The sequence below is a fragment of the Rhinichthys klamathensis genome, unplaced genomic scaffold (assembly GCF_029890125.1).
Source record: "Rhinichthys klamathensis goyatoka isolate OS25496 unplaced genomic scaffold, OSU_Roscu_1.1 h1tg000181l_1, whole genome shotgun sequence".
NCBI lineage: Eukaryota > Metazoa > Chordata > Actinopteri > Cypriniformes > Leuciscidae > Rhinichthys > Rhinichthys klamathensis.
Window position 1 is genome coordinate 1,857,661 of NW_026606709.1, and position 18,525 is coordinate 1,876,185.

Consider the following 18,525-nt stretch of genomic DNA (forward strand, 5'->3'; position numbering starts at 1 on the left):
AGTCCATATGACTCATGCGCTGCATTTGAAGCCCTTCGAAGCCATAAAATTGCTTTTTGTAAAGAAAATAGGATTGCTTTTTTGTAAGGATTTGGAACAACATGAGGGTGAGTAAATGATAACAGAACATTTTTGGGGGAAGCATTCCTTTAACCAATCCAACTCTCTCTCGTGTGTGTGTGTGTGTGTGTAGCGGGGTTGCAGGTGCAGGCTGATCTCCCTGTCGGAGCGGCTCGGCTTTGCTCTGGAGCCCGGCGCTCATTCTTCTGCCGAATGAAGTACAACAAAGTTAGCATTAAAGAGGAGAAGGACTTTCAGGCTGGTGCCTCAAAAAAGAAAGGTCAGTAGAATTACAATTTTACTGTCGTAAAGTTGTTAAAGGTAGTTTTCTAATTCCAGAGATGACATTAAGTGAATCAGAAGAGCCTTGTGTTCATGAAGCTAATCGACTGTGTTGAAACACATTACTGAAGTCTTTTGTGATTGCTCTGTAAAAAAAGAAAAAATATAGTTTCAATTTCCTTGACTTCAGACCGCATATGACCTGAAAACATCTTCATGTCTCTGTTCTTGCTGAGAACCAGTTATCCAAGTGGTCATTTTGTGACGTGTTGATGACGTGGCCTGCATATTTACTCCATTACGCACGTCATCTTTTCTTCTTTCTTCTCGCCACATGCAGTAGTGTGAGCACAGCTTGTGGGATTTTATTCCGACAGCTGTATCCCTACAAACTTGGATAGTTGGATAGTGACTTCACTTTGGAAAGTGTTGTGCTGTGATGTCTGGACTTGGATAGCATTGATGTTTCTGTTCTTGGTGAGCATAGTCTTTTCCAAACTGGACCGAGCAGTTAGATGACTAGTCATTCAGACAGCCCCGTAAAGCTATGCATTGATTATTTTTATGCATTAAACATGCATTATCAACTGTTTTTTCAACAATTCAGTTTGTTCAACATGTTAAGCAAAAGCTTATATTTAAGCTTTATGTGTCACTTTTGGCACAATACAAAAAAAAAAAAAAAAAGTCAGATGTTTTTCACCACACGTTTTTAGATTAAATAGAGCAAATCGAAAAGGGAAGGAAACGTGCACCTTGTGTCCCTCTTTAACAACATATGGTGGAACATTTGGCTCACAGCTCACCTGTAAATTGATTCGTGTTGATTGGCTGCCCCATCAGAGTCCCAGCGGTACTGCACCGTGCACTGCACGGGATACATGCGCGTCTGGCCCACGCGCCAGCTGGGCACGGAGGGGGAGGCCGAGGTGGACAAAGAGAGCTCCCACTTCAGTTGCCTGGTAGCAGTGGGCCGTGTGCACCCCCACACCCTCCCACAGGCCAACGGAGAGATCAAGGTCAAGCCCTCCGAATTTGTCACCCGCTACGCCATGGATGGGAAATTCACCTTCGTGGATCAACGGTTAGTTTACCCTTGTTTTAGATTGAACTAAATGTGTGTCATTTACACAAAAATAGCCCCACAGTATGTAATTACCTTCATTTATTCAATAGTAAGTTGACTTTATGTGGACACGACATACTCACTAGAGGGCGACATGTGTTTTCTTATCAAAACTATTAGTTTGGCACTTGTTAAAGATAGACAACTATATTTAGTTATAACGTTGGAGAGTAACTACACTAAAAAATGTTTTTTTGAAGTTGTAAAAAAAGGATTATTGGAGTATGATTTACAAGAAAATAGTCTTTCTACTACAAAATGGCATGCTTAATTCAATGTTACCTGCCGTTGTTTTGTAATTATTTGTGAAATTTACTAGCAGAGAAAATTTGAGTAAATCATAAACCATTTTTCGTAATAGTATTAGTACTTAACAGTATTTTTCAGTAATCTATGTAAATTATTTAAAATATAATAATAATAATACAATACAAATTAAAATCTAATAAATATATAATACAAATACTTTTATATCTCTGTTACCTCAAACTATATGTTTATCTCTGTAAAGCTGCTTTGAAACAATCTACATTGTTAAAAGCGCTATATAAATAAGGATGACTTGACTTGATATAATAAGAATAATTATGGGAAAAAAATCATTCTAGTTTTTTAGCTTTTTAATCTGCTCAAGTTTGAAAATCGTTCAATAATAATTGAAGCTGATAATAAGCTGAACTGTATAATTTCTGGTGTACCAAATATAATGAATGCTTTGAAACCGGCTTTTATATGTTTTTTTTTTTTTTTTACGTCTGCAATTTTAAACGTTTTCTCATCATCTGCAATGGGTTGGAAATGCAAATAGTCCTGCCCCAAACTGCACAGCACTGCTGTCATGTCAGGATACCCGAGATTATCAAATTACAAATTTTGATAGTGCCACAGTGTTTACTTTACACTTTCTCTGGGAAATACTTACAGTTGCCTCTGCATGTTGTGATAGGAGAAAGTATTTAACATTGAAAAAAATTACTCGCATCACCTTTATGTTTTATGTACAGTGAAGAAATGTGATTTAAGAAACTGCTGTCCATTTGTATTATGCACACAGAGCCACCATTATTCTGGGTTACTTACCCCAGGAGCTGCTAGGCACATCCTGCTATGAATACTTCCACCTGGACGACCTGCCTCATTTGGCGGATAGACACAGAAAAGGTACAGTGCATCCAGATTCTTACTATTAGGAACATTGGAGCTGTAAACAGAGTTTCTTGAAAGTATTTTCCAAGAAACTGGGCAGATTGCCTAGAACAGAGACGGACAAGAGTAGCCAAATCCTCATCATCCATCATTAATCATTAGTCTTACTTCTAAAGAACATTAGAACAGCTTTCAATGGCAGATACGCGAGGCCAGTGCCTCAGAGAGATCCTCGTTGATTTATATTGGATTACATGCATGCATGTGCAAGTACATGTTGCATATAATACCTTTTCTGAGTTTTATGTGAAAAACGGTCATTGTTTACTTGCTCTTGTGTAAATCCGAATCAGTATATGTTGATGGTACTGACCACTCGTCCAAATAATGAAAGTGAATGAGGGCCTGTCAAGCTCCTCAAAATATAAAATATGAGTTATATTGACTGCTTTGACAGCCTGGATCCCCATTTACTTTCATTATATGCAAATAAGTGATCCCGTACATTCAACATTATTTTTGTGTTCTATATAAAGTCATATGGAATTGGAATTTTGTTAGTAAATGACATAAAATTTTATTTTTGGGTGCACTATCCCTTTAATGTGTAATTGTGGTTGCTTCCTTTTTTACAGTGCTGAGGAGTAAAGAGAAGATTGAGACAAATTGCTATAAGTTCAAAACGAAATATGGCTCTTTCGTTACCTTACAAAGTCAGTGGTTTAGTTTTATAAATCCCTGGACCAAAGAAGTAGAATACATAGTGTCAACCAACACAGTTATGTCGTAAGTACCTTCTTTTTTTTTCAGCCCATTGCTCAGTATCAATGTCATGATTCAACCTGTTGAAGCCCAATTCTGAGATCGATGAGATAACAGATTATTATCGACTCTTTTCCACCTGACTCAGCGGTAAAAGTAATCCAGGTGGATCAGGGGATAAAGCCGAACAGCCTAGCAGTTCCAAGGCCTCGGAGGGTGAGTATTAAGATCTACCAATGTTGTAAATATAGTTACCTATAATTTACATATTGGATTGCAAGATCATACACAAGGGAAAAGAGACAAATAGAAATACAATGGGTTAAACACATTATTCAATGTGGCAGCTGTATGAATGGAAGTCTAGCCTTCCGGTTAACCCTTGTGTTATGTTGCAGGTCAATTTGACCCGTTTACATTTTCTAGTTGTTGGAAATACTGGTTAACCTTTGTTTTTTTTCTTGATATTTTGTGACTTTTTCTCATTTATCATGATGAACATGCATGCAAAGTTTCAACATGCTGATGTGTTTTGACATATACAAACAAAATTACTCTTACGTTCGTGATGTTCGCGGGTCAATTTGACCCACATATTTTAAAGCTCTAAAGCAACTGTACCGACCCAAAATAATAATAAAAAATTGGTTATATTTTGTTATTTTGTATTTTTACAACCGTATGAAGCTAAAAAATAAGCTTTTCCACACTTATTTCAATACAGAAAAATATTTTGTCAGCCACAGATGGTAAAAATGAGCTATCATTTATTTTTTCAAGCTACCTGAAATAATATTAAACCTTTGTTTTTGTTCTTGATATTTTGTGACTTTTTTTCATCTGTCATCATGAACATGCATGTAAAGTTTGAACATGCTGCTGTGTTTTGACATATACAAAAAATAATAATATTACGTTCGTGGTGTTCGCGGGTCAAGTTGACCCTCTTAGTGAGCCATTCAAAAAGCAACTGTACAGACACAAAATAAAAACATTTATTTTTTGTATGTCAGGGAACTTCAACTCCAGTTCTAACGTGCAAGTGTATCTAAAAGTGCTCTAACCAAACACACTTGAAAAAGCTAAAATCAGTGTTTAATTATTTATCAAATTTATCAAATTATTTGCAAATTGCAGATGAAAATCTTTGTCAGACACAGAGAGTAAAATAAGCTCTCATTTCTATATTCAATATATCTGAAATACCTAGCTTTTAACCAAAACTTTTATGTAGGATTTTCAAATGCATTATTACAGAGCCAAACAATTTATAAAAAACATTTATTATATGTATGTTTTTGTTATGTTTGGTTTCTCAATCTCCTGTGAGTGAATAATGAGCTTTCCCACAATTTTGCTTAGTGTAGCACGAGACTTCAACATAGAAAGCAGAAAAAATTAGCTCCCAAAGTTTGACAGTAAAATAAGTAATTTCACAGGTTTTTGACTGTGCTACTGATACAGATGAAGATGTTTCAGAGTTAGAGGATGCTTCAGAGATTGAGGAAAATGTTGTTGAAGATACAGAAAATGAATGAAACGAATCGGTTACCTAACGTAACCTCGGTTCTCTCTAGAAGAGGGAACGAGTATTGCGTAAGCTAGCTTACGCTGCGGGAAAGATTCATCTTTGCTGAGAGTTTGAAGCCAAAAAATTATTTCATAATTTGTATCCATTGACAACGCAGTTCCTCTGCGGCAGACCTAGAGCAGGCTAGCTAGCAGCTCATTGGTTCGCTCAGAGAGAACTGCTTAAGCCTATGGGAGAGCGGGGCTGAACCCGCTGCCAATGAGAAGCGCCCGCGCGCTCATTGCATCATGGCCCGCCAGAATGGGCGTGGCTATGGTGTATATAACAGTCTCTCCCAGGCTTATATGTTGATTTATTTCAGCGTGAAGCGAAACGCTAGTAGCGCAAGCACGGCCGGGAACGCAATACTCGTTCCCTCTTCTAGAGAGAACCGAGGTTACGTTAGGTAACCGATTCGTTCTCTTACGAGAGGTTCTCTCGTATTGCGTAAGCTAGCTTACGCTGCGGGAACACCTGGTCAACGCCGTGCGCGCTATGAATCCACTCATGAATCCCAGGGTGATACCGGGGGATTTTTAACGTGGAGTGAATGTAATATGAGGCCGGCAGAGCGGGCACATGAAGTATATACATAAGCATCTAAGGAGAGCACAAGGGGCGAACCGGTTGTGTGAGGGACTCCCAGTAATGCAGCTTCTTAGGGAGCTGGTCGTTAGACAGCTAGTAATTTTGCCTGCAAGGCGGGAACTTCCAAGTTGTAAAATCTGACAAAAGTGGACGGGGAGGCCCATCCCGCGGCCACACAAATGTCATGAATGGAAATTCCACAGGACCATGCCCACGATGAGGCCATGCCTCTAGTGGAGTGCGCCCTGATGCCCAGAGGGCAGGGCAGGCATTTAGATGCGTAAGCAGAGGCGATAGCGTCTACTATCCATCTAGACAGTGTCTGTTTAGAGGCGGCCAGACCTTTGGTGCGCCCCCCAAACGACACGAAAAGCTGCTCAGCGCGTCTGAACGCGGCAGCGCGCGTAGTGTACAATCTCAGAGCCCGCACCGGGCAGAGGAGATTGGCGTCGCGCTCACTATCGGATGAAGGCAGAGCCGATAGGGAAATAATCTGAGCCCTGAACGGGGTACCAATCGCCTTCGGGACATAGCCATGCCTAGGTTTGAGAATGACAACAGAATCATTCGGTCCAAACTCAAGACACGCGGCGCTGGATGAGAGCGCGTGAAGATCCCCCACGCGTTTTACTGAGGACAGAGCCGTCAGAAAAACGGTTTTGAGCGAGAGGTATTTTAGGTCCACAGACTCGAGCGGTTCGAACGGGGGTGCTTTCATAGCTTCGAGAACTATAGAAAGATCCCAGATAGGAACCGAAGGGGGGCGCGGAGGGTTCATCCTCTTAGCTCCCCTGAGGAAGCGGATGACTAACTCGTCTTTGCCCAGGGACTGAGCGCGTCGGGGTTCAGAGAACGCCGCGACGGCTGCCACGTAAACCTTGAGAGTGGAGGGGGACCTGCCCTTGTCCAGCATCTCTTGAAGGAAAACAAGCAAAGACGGCACCTCGCATGACCGTGGGTCCAGATGTTTGTCGGTGCACCATTTTGAGAACACAGACCATTTAGACGCATAGAGCCTTCTCGTGGAAGGTGATCTAGCCTGTATGATAGTGTTTCTTACTCCCTCTGGCAAATCGACGAATAGTCGTTGATCACCCATGCATGTAGCGCCCAGCGCCGTGGATGGGGGTGCCAGATCGTGCCGCGAGCTTGAGAGAGGAGATCTGCTCTGACTGGGATGGGCCACGGGGCTGTCTGTGACAGCTGAGTGAGCTCCGGAACCCAATTCTGACTCTCCCAACGCGGGGCTATGAGGAGCACCGAGTGGCGTGTGTCCCTGATCCTCTGAATTACCTGTGGTAGCAGAGCGATCGGAGGGAATGCATAGAGCGGGCGGCGAGGCCATTCCTGGGCTAGCGCGTCCTCGCTCCTTGAAAAAAATATTGGGCAGTGAGCGTTCTCTTCTGACGCGAAGAGGTCCACTTCTGCTCTGCCGAATAGCCGCCACAGTATTTGGACCGTTTGTGTGTTCAGGGACCATTCTCCTGAGGAGATGAGGTTCCTGGACAGTATGTCTGGACCGTCGTTCAGATGGCCCGGCACATGCGTCGCTCTGAGCGAGAGCAGGCGGCTCTGAGACCAAACTAAAGTGCGGTGTGTCAGTAGGAAGAGATTCCTGGATCTGACACCGCCCTGACGGTTGAGATAGGAGACCACAGCCATGTTGTCTGAACGGATCAGGACGTGGTGTCCCCGAATGAGCGGGAGGAAGCGCGAGAGCGCGTTCTCGACCGCAAGCATTTCCAGACAGTTTATGTGTAAGGGGCTTTCCTGTGTCGACCAATGGCCGAAGGCCGGTGAGCCCTCGCAGACTGCACCCCAACCCGTCTTGGATGCATCTGTCGAGATGACTTTTCGGCGGGAAAAGGTCCCCATCGTGACGCCCTGCCGAAACCATTCTGCTACTGTCCATGGCTGCAGCGCCGTGAGACATGTCTGCGTAACTCTGATCAGCTGGCGGCCCGTGTTCCACGCGCGGTGGGGTACACGGCTGTTTAACCAAAGCTGAAGCGGGCGCATGTGCAGAAGGCCCAGCTGAAGCGGGCGCATGTGCAGAAGGCCCAGCTGAAGCACAGCGGAGGCTGAGGCCATGTAACCCAGCATCCTCTGAAAAGTTTTCAGAGGTGTGCGGGTGCCCATCTGAAAACGAGGCGGCCAGTCGCTGAACACTGCGCGCGCGCTGTGTGGACCGGCGAGCCGTCATCGTGACCGAGTTCAAATCTATTCCTAGAAAGGAAATCGATTGACTGGGTTGAAGGGAGCTCTTTGTCCAGTTGACAGAGAGGCCCAGCGTTTTCAGATGGTCGAGGAGAACTGCGCGGTGCGACAGAAGCTCCGTCTGTGATTGGGCCAAAATCAGCCAATCGTCCAGATAATTCAATATGCGCAGCCCCTGGCTCCGCAGGGGGGCGAGCGCCGTATCCATGCACTTCGTGAATGTACAGGGTGCCAGGGATAAGCCGAACGGGAGAACGGCGTATTGATAAACATGACCCTCGAAGGCGAAACGTAAGAATGGCCTGTGACGGGGATTTATCTGGATCTGAAAATAGGCGTCTTTCAGGTCTAGAGAGACGAACCAGTCCCCCTGGCGCACCTGCGCGAGGAGTTTCCTGGTAGTGAGCATCTTGAACGGTCTCTTCATGAGCACTTTGTTCAAAACCTGAGATCTAAAATCGGTCTGAGGCCGCCGTCTTTCTTGGGAACCAGAAAATAACGGCCGTAAAACCCCGACTCGGTCATAGATGGTGGGACTCTCTCTATGGCGCCCTTTTGCAACAGCGTCGCAATTTCTGAGCGGAGCGTGCCGGCGGCCAGCGGGCTGACAGTAGATTCGAGCCGAGCGCGCGCACGAGGCGGGCGGCGGCGAAACTGTAGCAGATAGCCGTTCTTTATAATGCTTAGCACCCACGGGGAAATGCCTGGAATGGCTTCCCACGCTTTGGAGCATGCGGCTAGTGGCCGAATGGCTATATCGCCCTGATTGCTGCACATAGCGGGCTGGACACAGTGTGTGGGCGCGCTTTGAATGTGTGTGGCAACGGGATTTGCACTCAGAGAGGAGTCTATGGGCCGTGAAACAGAGCGAGCAGAGAGGGGACACGCGCATGAGCTCGTGGGCGTGTTTATGTTCTCTGAAATTAGAGCGGGCTGTGCCCGTTTCATGTGATGGGGCTCTGAGAGAGACACGGGATATGTTATGCTTGTGTGTATGGGTGAACACATGATTGTGGGCACATTTTCTACACAACTGGCATATTTTCTCTTTTTGAGATTTCTCTGGGTAGCCGTGAAAACGGCTTTTTGTCGCTCGCAAGCGGGCTGGGACACCGGCTTGTTTGTGGCGGTCAACACTACAGCAGTCGGCGAAACAACGGGGACTGGCAGAGGGCGAAGCTTTGACGGCGGTCCGGCCGCAGCGGGAGAGCGCCGTCGTTTTCTTAACTTTGCTAGGCAGACTTCTGATGATCAGGCTTCAGCGTGATCTTGGGTCGCGGGCCCCGTGGGGGCGGCGGTCTGCGGCGGCTGTCAGAGCGAGAGCGAGGGCGGCCGCCCTGTCTGCGCTGGGCTGTTTAAGTCTGCGGAGGGGGGCGCTGTGGTGGAGCTCTGGCAGGAGGCTCGCGAGAGCGGCCTGCGGAAGAGCTAGCGCGGCGGGGCAGAAACACATTCATGGCCTGAGTGGCTTTCTGGACCTCGGAAAAGCGATCGACGATTCCCGTGACAGCAGATCCAAAAAGGCCCGTCGGGGAGAGGGGCGCGTTAAGAAACGCGGCGCGCTCAGAATCTCCCATGTCGGCGAGCGTGAGCCATAAGTGTCTCTCGGATACACAAAGGCTGGCCATGCATCTCCCCAGAGCTTGTGCGGCGGCTTTAGTGGCGCGAAGAGCGAGGTCCGTAGCACTTCTCAGATCCGTGACAGCGGGGGAGGGGTTTCTACCGCTCTCGGCCCACTCACGGAGAATATCGCTCTGTAACACTTGGAGGACAGACATAGAATGCAGCGCTGTGGCGGCCTGACCGGCGGCGGCGTAGGCGCGAGCATGAAAGCTCGAGGTCGCTCTGCAAGCTTTCGAAGGAAGCGTGGGGGAAGAGCGCCATCTAGCAGAGGGCGGGCAGAGGTGTGCGGCGACCAAGTCCTCAACGGGCGGCATGGCTGAATAACCTTTTTCGGCGGCTCCGTCCACCGAGCGCAGCGAGGCGGATATATCGGAGCGGTTTCTAGCCGAGAGCGGGGCATTCCAGGACTTCGTCAGCTCTGTGTGAAGTTCAGGCAGGAATGGGGCGGCCCGGTTGCACGCGGGGGTCGAGCGCCGATGAAAAAAGCTGCCGTCCATCCGGTTCGGGGCCTGCTCGGGTGGAGGAGACCACTCGAGACCGAGGCGTTCGACGGCCTGTGAGAGGAGGCGCATTAGTTCCTCCTCTATCCCGGCGCGGATCCCCGCCGACTCTCTCGTGGATCCGAGAGATGACCATTCCTCACTGTCTGACGCGAGCAGTGAACAGGAATCCTTCTCCTCCGCGGCGTCATCGGAAGCGACAGAGCGGCCACTCGGCGGCAACTGTATGTCCGGCTAGGGCGGGGAGGGAGAGCGGGAAGCGGGAAGCGGCGGCGGCGGCCCGCATGGTTCCGCAGGGGGCTCCGGCAGCCTCTGGGAGCGGCGTTTCTTTTTACGCGGCGAAGAGAGAGGCGGCGCGGGAGCGGATTTTGCCGCCAGAAGTCGTGCCCGCAGGGACGACAACGGCAGGCTCTCACAGAAGTCGCATCCTCCATCCGCGAGGGCGAGTTCTGCGTGCTCGAGTCCCAGGCAGAGAGCGCAAATAACATGGCGGTCTCCGTCCTCGAGAGGAGCGCGGCAAGAGCCGCAGGAAAAAACGAGACATCTTTAAAAAGACGCTCGGCTCTTTTAGATATAGAGAAAAGAAGGATACAGTCGTCGGATGGCGCTAGCTTGCAGGGCGGCTGAAGGTGGCGAAGACGGCCGGCTTCTTCAGGGTCCGGGAGCTCGCTAGAGTGATGCCTTCTCGACGGCGACGGCTTTTCTCAGGACAGCAGAAGCGTGTAGCTTGCTGAAGATGAAATGAATCAACATATAAGCCTGCGAGAGACTGTTATATACACCATAGCCACGCCCATTCTGGCGGGCCATGATGCAATGAGCGCACGGGCGCTTCTCATTGGCAGTGGGTTCAGCCCCGCTCTCCCATAGGCTTAAGCAGTTCTCTCTGAGCGAACCAATGAGCTGCTAGCTAGCCTGCTCTAGGTCTGCCGCAGAGGAACTGCGTTGTCAATGGATACAAATTATGAAATAATTTTTTGGCTTCAAACTCTCAGCAAAGATGAATCTTTCCCGCAGCGTAAGCTAGCTTACGCAATACGAGAGAACCTCTCGTAAGAGAACTAGGGAAACTATTGGGAACTAGGTCTTAGGAAACTAGGGAATGTTAACTTAGGAAAATTAAACATTTTCATTATACATCTAAATTTAATTGTTCAGTTATGATGTTCAAAGCATAAAATGTAAAAAAAAAAAAAAAAAAAAAAAAAAAGTAAAATATATGCATAAAAGTCAGTATACTGTTTATTTTCAAAATTTGTCAAAATAAAACTGTTTTAAAAAATGGTTAAAAAAAAACATTTTCATAAATCATATTTTCAGATATGTTGTTTTGTAATGTTTGACAAATGTTTATATTAAAAGTTTACAGTTTGTATCTAAATCTTTGTTGTTTTTCATAGTGTGATTTGAGGAATTGTATTGAATCCAATTAGGGTCAATTTGACCCGCTCCATTCAGGGTGTGCACAGAAATCGAACAGTGCGCAAGGGTTAAAAGAGATAAATTTTTAGATAATGCATCACTTTTTTTTTTTTTTTTGTCTTTTTAACTGTACTTGTATGCCCTTTGCCTGCATGAAAAAGCTGCTCAGAGGACATTACCAAGACCGCTGCAAAGTCCACTTGCTAAGGACATCAAACAGCATTTTTTCCCTCCTGTGTTTAGCAAGCCTCTGTTATCATTAACTTTAAACATATCTGACTCTGGTACGATAGTAATTTTTGTGTTTTGTTTCGTAGATGATGCCAAGAAGTCTCAACAATTTCCAATTATCCCAGGGATCTCCAGTGCATCAGGCATGATTTACGCTGGATGCATAGGGACCCAAATCGCTAATGAGATAATGGACTATAATAGGTATACCAATTATGTAGCTTCCTTTCCATTATTATACATTATTATTATACGTGATTTACAGTGAAATATTACAAGCTATGAAAATTGCAAATGGATTGAATGTAAACTAGTCATCCAACAAATTACTTAAATAGTAAGGTCAACTAGTTTAAGTTTTTTCCTTCTGTATTTAAGTTTTTTTTGTTTGTTTTTTGTTCAGATATGACTTGATATTTTAGCAGCAGTGTTTTGGCATACTGTACTTTATCTGTTGCTGGCAGGCAGTTTGCATGGCAAAAGATACTTGGAAGCACTGCGTCAATTAGTCAGTTTTGAAAATATGTAGTTCTCTACATATTACATATCCCTAAAGAAAAGATCTCTGAATTCTGATGTCATGCTGTTTTCTTAAGGATGAACTCCTCACCATCCAGCGGCAATACAAGTCCGTTCAGTGTACTGCAGGACAAGTCTCCACTGGCTCTTCCGCAGGCCAGCAACAACGTGAGTCTGCCGAACAACTGTGTCTGTGTTTAGAAATGAGTTTACTGGTTTTGTGCTTTATTGCATTCTAACACAACTGTACTCCTCATGCTGTAAGGTGCCAAATGGGGAAGCAACAGACGTAGAGATGCCTGGCAAATCAAGCTCAGAGGACGAGGCGCGGGGTGGGCCCTTCACAGCGGGTGAAAATCTCATGGGTAGATAAAGCGGCACTATATTGTATTTAGTCATGTGGTACTAAAGATACAATAGCTTTTCAAGAACATGTCTGGGTTTTGCCTGGATGCGGGAGGATTGTTTTGTAAAAAGAAAATAAATATTTTTAAAACAGCTTTTTTTTTCATATTATGTAGTTTTGTTTTGTTTATTCTCATTCATATTGATGATTCTCATAATACAGTAATATGAATTACATTTATGCATTTGCCAGATGCTTTTATCCAATCATCATGGTAGACATTGTATCAGTTTTTGATTTCTCTAGGAAATGAACTCGTGACCTTTGCCAGGCAAGCTATGAGAATCATGATTATTATTAATATGATTTGGTATCATATTTGATGATTCGTTTGTAAAACGCTGCTAAATATTTTTGTCATGGCAGATGAATGATAATTGGGCCAAATTTTAAATTTATGCTGTTGACTAAAGACAAAGTCATTAAAAACTAAAATCAATACTTTTATGTTTTACAGTTGTTCTTATATTAAATGTAGATGTTTTGTCCCTTTTGTTTTTAGAAATAAGAGTGGAAATCTTTTTGAAATTATGTTGCGCTAAAGATACTGTGCAATACTTTGCTTTAACCAAATAAAATATGGCACTCAGTTTTTTTCCATTCTCTTCCTCCAGAGGCAAGCTCTCAGTTGGATCTTGAGGGGGTTCCTGGGTTGGCCGCTCTAAGCACTGATGAGGCAGCCATGGCAGTCATTATGAGCTTACTGGAGACCGATGCCAACCTGGGTGAAGCCGTGGACTTTGACGAGACGCACTGGTCTCTGTGAACACACAGCTCTAATTTTTTCTTTTTAAAAGACCCGTCTTATCTGGAGCTTTTTAAAATGAACCATCCATTCATTTTCACTAGGCGGCCAGCCTTCGACAATTCTTTGACTTTTATGTTTTTAATTTATTAGTGTTTTTAAATGGGTATGGACAAGCTGCGTGGCAGGTTATCTGATGGCTGGCCTTGGTGAAGGAGAACCGAAGGGGATGGGGGTCTCTCGGAGTACCTTAAGCTGAGTACCTTAAGCAACAGGACCAGGTTTTATGTGGTCTGGTTTGCATTTCTTCATCTCAGCTCTGAGGTCACTCTTACCCCTTGGCATGGATCAGAAAGGAGAGACGTTATTGGCCTGTTTTGCCATGTTGAGGAACACATGCCTCAGCCAAGCCATAAGGCAAGAACTAAAATGGTCCACTGTGATCCAGTGGCGTAAGGATTTCAAAATTGTTTCCTTAGTCAATCAACACTTGAACTGTACATGGATGCTTTGAGGCAAAGCTGGACTGATTTTTTTTAAATATATATATATATATATATATGTGTCTATATATATAAAAAAACGTCATAGGATTCCTTTGGCAAGGGAAGCCTGGTAGTTTTTATTCCCTTTTAGAGCAGAAATTGTCTTGAATTCAGTGTTTCATGATGAACAAGAGTGGAACAATGGGGAGGGGTATTGGTGAGCACTTGTGGTCATTTGTAAAACTACTTGAAAATACTGTGTGGAAATTTGAGGCTCACCGTTAGGCCTGACATTTGTTTGTTTTTTCCTCTCTAGTCTACAAATCTGTGTGTGAATGTGTGCTTTTCTGTCAGACCTTAGTCTGACCTGCCAGGGTCGCTACTCTTGAAATAGGGCCTACTCTTGAAATAGGGCCTACTCTTGAAATAGGGCCGTCACTACAATTCACAGGGCCTGGGACAACTTTTTTTACTGATGGGCCCAGTGAGTAAGCTGTATTCTAGATATAGAGGATCTGGGAAAATGTTCCCAGTTTTCTCCCCTTCAGGTGTATAATTAGATCTTCTGTTCTGAAGGAATGACTGGATGGAGATCAGCAACCGGTAAAATGGTGATTGGAAATTGGACAAAGTTGTCCGCAAATAAGGGCAGGGTCTCTCAGGGAACAATTCATGGAAACCCAGTCTCAAAATCCTTTGTCGGATCAGCCAAGTGCCACTTTTTAGACACTTGTGTTAAGATGTGTTAACTTAAACTTTGTTCTTGGCTTCATTCTTTCATTAGGTCTTGTTCAGTTATGTGCAAAGAGGTATAAAATGCTAATGTTAGAAGCATTTAGTAGGTGATTGTTGTTTAAACTTTGTATTTTGGAATTATATCCCATAATGTAATTATGGGAATAAATTTATTTCTACTACACTTCTAAATACTAACAATCACTTTGTATAGTGTAAAACTCAACAGTAGAGTAATGGGGAGAGATGGTTGCAACTTCTTGCTTCAAGCCAAGATTTATTATAAATCCAAACATGAAGTCATGATGGTAACCTACTTTTAAAAGTATAATTAACCCTAAAATGAGCATCTATAATCATTTACTCACCCTCATGTTTTTTCCAAACCTGTGCGACTTTCTTTATGAACAAGTTTAGAATTAGAAGAATGTTAACGGCACTTTTTTTTTCAAGTAATGAAAGTCAATTGTGACCAGGGGCTGTCAAGCTTAAATGAGGACTAAAAAGAATCATAGAGGTATAGTCCATAAGATCTGTACGCTAATTTAAATACAACTTCCACCTCTGTAGATCTCATTTGTGACATTTTCTTGGTTTCAGTGTTGCGTTTTACCTTATCTTAAGGCTGGAATACATTATACAACTTTTGCCCTGATTTACAGTCTGGAGGAGTCACTGCTGGTTGTCAAAAGTCAGAGCCAGTCTACAGATTTGGGTCAGTCGGAGTTGAGAGATTTCAAAGAAAATTGCATAGTGTATGATGGGCACAGATATCACACTATGATTCCATGCAGTCGGAGGATATGAAGCTTGTTTGATATTTTGAGCCATTTTTAGAGCACATTCTTTTCATTATCATACTCCTAGCAATGAGGCACGTTTCTGTGTGATTTCGTTGTGTTCTGGTAGAGTGGGATCATCAGTCGTTCAACGTATGACGTCGTTTGTTCTGTAACCATTTACAAAGTCGGCAAGTGTACGATGCCTAGTAATTTAAAATCTGTTCAGATTCAAAGTCGTGTACTGTATATCAGACATTTGGGGAAAAAAAAGAAAACGCGTTTAGAACAAGAAGGTGGTCAAGGAATGTCATTTTTGGCTGAACTCTTACTTTAACCTAAGGCAAGAGACCTAAGAACATGTTTTTACAGTTTTTAAATGGTATTACATTAATCTTTGAATAGATCTACCGTATCAAAAGACAATGTCCACTGCAGATTTCAGCCTCGAAAAATCGACACCTCATTTTGGGCAAATGATCCTCATAGGCTGTTGAAATGATTGAATGATGCCCTTTCTTATAACAATTCCCTGTTTTTTCTATTATAATTGAGTTCATATTTGCATATGCACATCCTCGGGATACTGATTCTCTCTCTGTCTTTCTCTGTTTCGCACTCTCTCATATCAAATATTTTCCAAAACAGTTTCTCTCGGGTAATCGTTCAAGCTCAGTGAATTCACATTTCAGCCTGGCTTTGTATCCGACTTTGCACATTTTCTTCCAAAATTTTGCTTCCCTTGTTTCTGGTGACCTTTAAATCAGGCGGTCAGCGTACTGAACTGCTTTACTGTGACGGTGCATATGTGCCACAGGAATCTCATGACCTGGTGATGGAAATGGACGATTTTGACCAATTATACCAAAGCAGTTTGACCGCATATAGACCTATTTCAAGTACCGTTAACGCTCAGCTGCCCTGTGCTGTCAGATGTCTTGTGATTCTGTGACTATGGTGTGAGCTGCTTTTAAAAATATGTCTTCATATCATTGTCTGCTCTGCCACATGCTGCCAAGAGCTTACTTGAAGGGAGGAACCCACCCAGCCCATCCAGCGGAAATGAAATCCTGCTAGATGATGTGAACATAATGGGTTTTTATTGTGAAAATAAGTCTTGCCGCGATCCATTGCTCACCCAACGCTTGGCTTTGTAAACGTATTGTATTGCCCCGAAATACAAAAGTGTAATTTCCTTAAACCAGACTGAAATTTCATGGGATCAACAGTAAGTGCTTGTCATACAGGTGGTTAGATGTGTTAGCCAATCACAATTCTTGGCCAGGTTTTGATGGGGCAGTTTCAGCCTTAGGCACAGGAACAGCTGCTTTGTTCGTCCCGATGTACGATCGTTGAGCTGTGCCATAACTGCAGGCTGGTCCTAAAATAGGTAAAATGACAATTGTGTTTTTTTTTTATTACCATCCACTCCCCCACATAGCGTCACTGGTTTTTAACGTGACTATGTTCTGTTTGGAGTGTCGTTCTGCTGTTGCACTTGGCAGAAATCAAGTACTGTACGTGAGTTTAAACCACAGACCTTTTCTTCTGTCGCTTTTGTTCTAATTTCAGATCTCTCTCTCTCTATGTAGCCTGTAGAATTTCTTGATTTTATTATGTTCCAGTAACGTTACATTCATGCATGCCTTTTGTGTACCCTTTGCTTTTCTTCTTTTGTTGTTCTGTTAGCTGTCTAATGGTATTGGATAAAGGTTTTTGCCTTATAAGACATGTTTGTTGTTCTGTTTCTCTTTGATTGTTGAGTGTGTGATGAAATGGGTTTGGATACTCTGAAGACTGTTCATCATTTCCGTGAATATCTCAGTCGGGGAGCAGCCGTTGGGTCAAGCCACCAGATCTGCATGCGTGCGCCTCATCGTCGCTCTGTCTGAGCCTTTGAAACAAGGCTGTCGTGGAACCGGGGGCCTCATCCAGGGAGGCTCCTTTTTGTCTTTTGCTTATTTCCTTCTCTGTTTGTTATCAAGATGCCATCACTGCTGCTGTCAACAAGTCTGGTTAATAGCAGAGAATCTGTCTCTCCAGATTGACATGTAAAAAGATTCTTAAATAAACAACATTAGTTTCCTGTACATCTGTGTTGGTCTTTCATTTGTTGAAAATACCTTGCTGTTTTTTTTAAAGCAAATGATACTTTTATTCAGCGAGGAATGGGATGCATTTTTTCTACTTTCTATTCATCAAAGAATCTTGAAAAACAATGTATCAGTTTCTGCAAAAATATTAAGTTACAATCGTTTTCAGCATTCAGAATAATAAGAAATGTTTCTTGAGCATCAAATCAGCATTTTAGATTGATTTCTGAAGGATCATGTGACAGTGAAGACTGGAGTAATGATGCTGAAAATTCAGCTTTGACATCACAGAAATTCCATTTTAAAATACTGTATATTAAGTTGTTTCAAATAACATTCTACAATATTACTATTTTTATTGTATTTCTGATCAAATAAATGATGGGCTTTAGAGACTGCTTACAAAAACCTTTTTTTTAAATTACTGACCCCAAACATGATTTTTTTTTTCCCCCTTACAAAATTCAAACGATCAATCAAATGCTTAAACACAATTTTCAGTTCTTAATTGTAAAGTGTGATGATAGTTTGTCAACAAAAATCTAAGAAGAGACTCCAGAAAGAGTGTTCTTCAGTTCATGGGTATTAAGCGTTTTCTGGATGGTCATTGCATTTTTTCAGCGTTTGATTGATCATCTGCATCGTGTTAGGGGAAAAAATGACCAAACTTGCTCAATATATCATATTTTGATGCAAATATTAATTTTCTCCTCCTAGATTATTTATTTATGGCTGAACTTAATCCAAATTATTTAATCATTTAAAATGTTATTAATTTTAAACAAACTATTATTATGTAAATAATGTGTCAATATTCGTTTATTATTGTATAGGGAATAAATTGGATGAGAACTTAACTAATGACTTTCCTCCAATTTCTTTGAATTACATTTCAGCAAATTATTCTTCCTGTCATTCCAATTTCCAGATAGAAAAACAAAAGCATGTTCAAATTGCACCTTCACGCTTCTTGTTTAAGCTGTTGAGTGTATTGTGAGAACAATGCTGACTCAAATGATGAATCTAGAACAACCACAATCTTCCGTGAGCATCTTTGATGGTTTCCGTCCCCGTTCACTTTTCTGAGAATATTCACAAGCTTTCTCAGCAACACGTTTTGACCACAAAATGGTTTTAACTGTTAATTAGGTCACCAGAACAAGTCTGCTCGCAAGCAACTGACACTTGATGCTTCAAAGGAAAACATGGAGCTGCAAACAATGTTTTATGTAATGTTCT

The 18,525-nt window shown here is 43.2% G+C and overlaps 1 protein-coding gene across 3 annotated transcripts in view; it reads left to right on the forward strand.

Annotated features, from left to right (window-relative positions):
* bmal2 (basic helix-loop-helix ARNT like 2) overlaps nt 1-13,898 on the forward strand; it is a 32,234-nt gene extending 18,336 nt beyond the window's left edge. For 2 of the 3 annotated variants that reach the window (XM_056261229.1, XM_056261228.1), the window contains exons 9-17: nt 194-340; nt 1,186-1,426; nt 2,523-2,629; nt 3,250-3,400; nt 3,525-3,592; nt 11,611-11,728; nt 12,121-12,211; nt 12,309-12,408; nt 13,064-13,898. In XM_056261229.1, the coding sequence (XP_056117204.1) occupies nt 194-340; nt 1,186-1,426; nt 2,523-2,629; nt 3,250-3,400; nt 3,525-3,592; nt 11,611-11,728; nt 12,121-12,211; nt 12,309-12,408; nt 13,064-13,215 (1,175 nt within the window). In that variant the 3' untranslated portion in view covers nt 13,216-13,898. The remainder of the gene's footprint in view (nt 1-193; nt 341-1,185; nt 1,427-2,522; nt 2,630-3,249; nt 3,401-3,524; nt 3,593-11,610; nt 11,729-12,120; nt 12,212-12,308; nt 12,409-13,063) is intronic. The other variant, XM_056261230.1, reaches the window with a different exon arrangement.
* The last annotated feature ends 4,627 nt before the right edge of the window (nt 13,899-18,525 follow it).